The 5,271-nt window shown below is 34.7% G+C and overlaps 1 protein-coding gene across 1 annotated transcript; it reads left to right on the top strand.

Annotated features, from left to right (window-relative positions):
- The first annotated feature begins 4,476 nt into the window (after positions 1-4,476).
- On the top strand, positions 4,477-4,800 carry LOC141649362 (monothiol glutaredoxin-S6-like). Its single transcript, XM_074458054.1, has one exon. It carries the CDS (start codon positions 4,477-4,479, stop codon positions 4,798-4,800), a length of 324 nt encoding a protein of 107 aa, XP_074314155.1.
- The last annotated feature ends 471 nt before the right edge of the window (positions 4,801-5,271 follow it).

Raw genomic sequence — 5,271 nt, 5'->3', positions numbered from 1 at the left:
GGAACAAATATCTAACAACAATCAAATACAACCTATTTCTAATTTAAAATCAAATACAATTGCTAGCATTAGCAGAACTGTTACATAACAAGCGAAAATGGTCACATGTTATATCATCATCATTCAATTGTTAATATTTGAGATTTGTATACCGCTTAACTGGTAACATAATGTTCCAAATTGTTAACACATATCTAACAATAATCAAATACACTACTAATTTCTAAACAAAATCCATATTTTTAAAGTTTATTCAAAAGTAAAAAAACAAAACTCATAAAAGAACCAGGTTTATTGAGTTTCAATTAAATTTAAGACACCAAACCCTATAATAATAATAATAATAATAATAATAATAATAATAATAATAATAATAATAATAATAATAATAATAATAATAATACATTTGTGAAAATTTATACAAACAATGACCATTCAAATATGATTTTAAAGCCTTCTTGTCCATTAATGATTTACTTACAAATGATTCTTGCATATGAAGATGAAGATTTAGGAGTAACTTGAAGATGAAGATGAAGGCGTTTTAGGTCTAGATTATTGGGCAAAAATTAATCTTGTTTTCTGGATTTGGGTTTGAATAAATGACGTTTGGATCGAATGAGAAACAACATAATGTCGATGAGATGAAGATGATTTTGGTTTTTTTTTAAATGAAGATGGCTAGTTTTGAGAGGTTGTGGACGATGAGATGAGAAATTAAAAGAAATTGAAATGAGAAACTGAAATAACAAGCGAATGTTTGTAATAGAAAAGGATAAAAGATTTGAGTTTTATTAGTGTGTAGTCATGTCACTCTTACTGACATCAGATCGACTTACACCTATTACACAAGCCTAGCCCACCATGTATAACTGTCTAATTAATGACACTATGATATCCATCCATTTCTTAAAGGACGGCCCATATTACACAATATGGTATTAACATAAGGTTTTTTTGGTCAAAAATTACCTTTTATTTAGGGTCATTTGTGAACAACTACCTGTAACACCCCACTTTAATTGAAGAGGTCCAGTGATAGGCTTAAATGACTAGTGCTTAAAGGGATTGGAAGTACTACTCATGTAAACAAAATGCACTTTCTTTTATGGTCATCCATGCAAAATAACTTCACAGTTAAGCGTGCTTGGCTGAGAGTAGTCTTAGGATGGGTGACCTCCTAGGAAGGTTCCCGGGATGCGCATGAGTGAGAACAAAATGCGCTATAAAGGACCCGTGTTGATCTGTGGGCCATGTACACAGCCTGGTGAGCTATCATAAGTAACCGCTCCCGGCCCTAGGTTTGGGTCGGGGTGTTACACTACCTTTTATTTTATTTTTGGCTTTCAATTACCTTTAATTTCTTCTTTTTGCAAAAGACTACCGATAAAAATCCTGGTAGTCTGAACATTTATCTGACATTTATCTGAACATGTATGGTAAATTATTCTTCAATAATAATGATCTATTATGGACAAACAACGCCTAGTGTTTGTTATTCGAGAATAATCATGGATTCACTCTTAGGATCACTTGTTTTTATGAGTACTATCTCATTAGTTTTCTTATACCCACTATCTTCTCTATAAAGAGAGAAAAAGGGTAGTTTAATATGTCTGAGATTGACATTAGGTTGATGAATCGTGAATAGTTTATAAGCTAAGGCTGTCGAAATGTAAAGGAGAAGATGGAGATGGCAGTAAACGTGATTTTACGACGGAGATGGAGAGGGAGATTGAGATGGAGGAGACTTCTCATAAGGTGTTGGGCATGGAGAGAGGCTTTTTCACATTTTGTAGGGTGAATAAAGGGGAAAATATGGGTTACATATGTAAAAGGGGAGAAAAGAGCAAGTCAATAACGAAAAGTTGACTTTTATTCGTCGGAAGTGGAATTCCGGTAGTCTTTTGCAAAAAAACAAAAAAAGAAATTAAAGGTAGTTGAAAGAGAAAAAATAAAATGAAAGGTAATGGTTCACAAATGACCCTAAACAAAAGGTAGTTTCTGACCAAAAAAACTCTTAAAATAATCCGTCTTAATAATAAGACGAATAGTCTAAGTCTTAAGCAAGACTAATTGATATAATAAAGATTTTCTATTGTGCATAAGATGATGGAAGAAAACGGTCATAATATAACATCTTAAAAAGAACAAGTAAAGAGCATGATTAAATTTTAAAATCCGGAAAAGGAACAAGATTTGTTTTTCAAACTTTAAAATTGACATTTGAGTATGTTTAGAATGAGAAGGGATCCTCTCCATTTCCTATTCTCTTCATTTCCTTCCATTTCCTCTAATAGAACAATATTTAATCATTATTCACTCTGAACCTTTTTATTCAACTGACCGTTAGATTGTTTTGAGACGGAATCAACTCAATTGGTTTAGAACGTGTGAACACTACTAGAAAGTGAATCGTCTTTACGGACAAATGCTTTTCTCTTTTTATATTAAAAAAAGTGGGATGTGCTGATGTTTTGTTGTCCGACTGAAAATACAAGTACACAAAAAATGCTTTGATTTGATAAACTCAGAAAGTAGAGAGCTACATTTGGTATATTAAAGATGCCAATAACAAACAATGTCATTTTCTGGTTTTATCAAATATCAGCATTTTTAAGATTTAAAAAGATTACAGATTTTAACATCATGACATCTGGTTATTACTACGAATTTGCTTAGCAACTTCATTCTGTTGTTTTTGCGAAATATGTATATTCCTTGCAATTATAATGGAATTTGTTACAGAAATAGTGATGTCTCATGTCTGTACTCTATGTCAGCTTCCTGATTTAATCCACTGAACGGAATGCAATGACCTAATATTATTCATGCCATACTCGGTTAGGGGGTCGGATTTACACAACTTTATCCTGATGTTGGAAAAATGTAGAGGCTATTTCCAAATGACTCATAACCTTGAAAATCGCATCAATTGAGTACTTGTTTACATTATAAAAGATCCTAGTTGTCATGGCTAATTTGAGCCGCATGGAAACAACCAAATGCAGATGACAAGATTCTGAGATTAAATTCATGAAATTCAGCCTTTTAAGGGATTCTGATGTTGTAAAGTGTAAACTAGTGAGTTGATGAACAATCCCAAGTTGCATTGACCCCAGCAATAAATTGGTGTTTAATCAAATCGGCACTAGTCGCTAAAAAGGCCTGTTTGGTTCAGAATTACACTTGATCTATAGAAGTTAGCAACTGAAAGTCCTGAAATGTTACTAATAGTTGGGGATAAGTGATAAATTCCGTTATCGGGCCTGGGCCGCACCCGCATGGAGGAGAGAGAGTCCGACTTATAAGTCCAAGGAGGTTTCATCCCAAAACCAATTGGCAATGGGTGGAGTAACTCCTTGGTTTATATGATAGACAAGTCTCTCCTGTTTTTCTAATGTGGGATACTCACATGTGCCTTTATTATGGGTGAGCTGTATCTTAACAATAAGGATAAGAACATCTAGGATGTCCTCCTGTATTATTTTTTCGCACATCTTTTTCGTCTTTTTTCGTGTATTGGAGAATATGTTCTGTTTTGTACATTGGAAAAAGTCATACAATGTACTAAATGTTCTGTTCTCTGCATTTTGCCAAGAATGGAGGACCATAAGCTGATATCACAGACGACCAACTCTATGGAATCCCAAACTTTGTAAGCTTCTTTTGGCTCTTCGAATTCATTTGAGTTATTGTATGATGGCATGCCCACGTGTGAGTCGAAAGATACATATCATCATCAGCAAGACCTCGACTGTAAGAGAAACTCAATCAAAAGAGTGATTCTGTTATGGACTTGGGCGGCTATGTGTTATTCTCCACTCTTGAACCATTTCACACCCATAACTAAAGGCGGCTACCTACGGTAAGGTGGGTGTGATCTACCTCTTTGTTTCTACCACATGGATTAGAGGGTCTCCTATCATAGCCCATAATGAAAATTGTGTCGAAAATTGCATTGATTGCCTACTACTTGAAAACAGTAAAGCACCCTTTGTTAGAGTCTGGGGATTCAAGCCGAGTAGCACCAAGCAAAACCTTTGGTTAATATAGATCAACCCTTACCTGCTACTCTTACTTCTCACGGATAGAAACGCAACTAGTTTAGTGAGCCATTTGACATTGTTCCATCATATACAAAAGCCAAAGAAAAGTTAGACCTTTCCCTCTTTGGGACACAAATTCCATACCCTTTAGTAAAAAGTTATTATTCTTCATAGTTAGAGTCACAACTCGATAAGATAGATGTACTTGTTTCCTTACAATAACATACGAAGAAATAAGATGATGTCTTGTAGGTCATTTTCATGGTCATGTGACTTATCCTCTACCCATTTAAGCCATGGAAGTTGCCTTTGATGAAGCCTATAAATAGACATAACTTGTAGCTTGATCCTCACTGCAAATCTCAACTCTTCATTAACCACTACTATTCCAACTTAAACCCATATCAAAAACCAACAAGCTAAGATAATGGATTCAGTGAAGCGTCTAGTTCACGAAAGGCCAGTAGTCATATTCAGCAAAACCGGGTGTCCAGTGAGCCACTCAATGAGGCAGCTCATAACCGGGTTTGGAGCTAATCCTACAGTTTACGAACTTGATCAAATGGGAAATAATGGACGTGACATTGAACAAACACTTCAGATGTTGGGTCGTAGACCAAGTGTACCATCTATTTTCATAGGAGGTAACTTTGTTGGCGGCCCAAATGATTTGATCACCCTTCAGGTGCAAGGTAGACTTGTACAAATGCTCATGGATGCTGGAGCCATTTGGGTCTGGAATCGGAACTAGCAATGCCTTTTCCAGTTTCAGATGATTCAACTACAAATAAGATAGTTTTATAGCTGAGGCAGGTCGAGGTTTTACGTTGACGCATTTAGTTTATAGATATACTTTCAAGTAGTTCTTGAAATATTGAGAAAACTAAAAGCAGTGTCTAAAAATGATACATTTATCTGTAATTTGTAAGGAAAATTTCATTTTCGAAGCTAAATTAGCGGCTCTTACAGTCTGAAACAATATAGCATTTGGAGTGAAATGCAAGAGAAAGCTATAACTCGTTTTACGTTTTATTACTTTCTATTTTGGTTTTTCTGAAGTAATATGTATGTTCGATTAAAGAATAAGAAACGATAAGTTTATTTAGAACCCCCTCAACAGCTTTACTCCCTATGAAAATTATTACACACTGTAATGCAAAATGCAAATTATGTCAATAATTTGGTTTTTTTCCAAAGAGATCCGGGTTCAAGTCTCCCCAAG

The sequence above is a fragment of the Silene latifolia genome, chromosome 3 (genome assembly GCF_048544455.1).
Source record: "Silene latifolia isolate original U9 population chromosome 3, ASM4854445v1, whole genome shotgun sequence".
In the NCBI taxonomy this organism is placed as follows: Eukaryota; Viridiplantae; Streptophyta; class Magnoliopsida; order Caryophyllales; family Caryophyllaceae; genus Silene; species Silene latifolia.
This window is presented reverse-complemented; position numbering and strand designations above follow the sequence as displayed.

Coding starts and splice junctions, on each gene's coding strand:
- LOC141649362 (XM_074458054.1), top strand. CDS start 4,477: ATGGATTCAGTGAAGCGTCTAGTTCACGAAAGGCCAGTAGTCATATTC.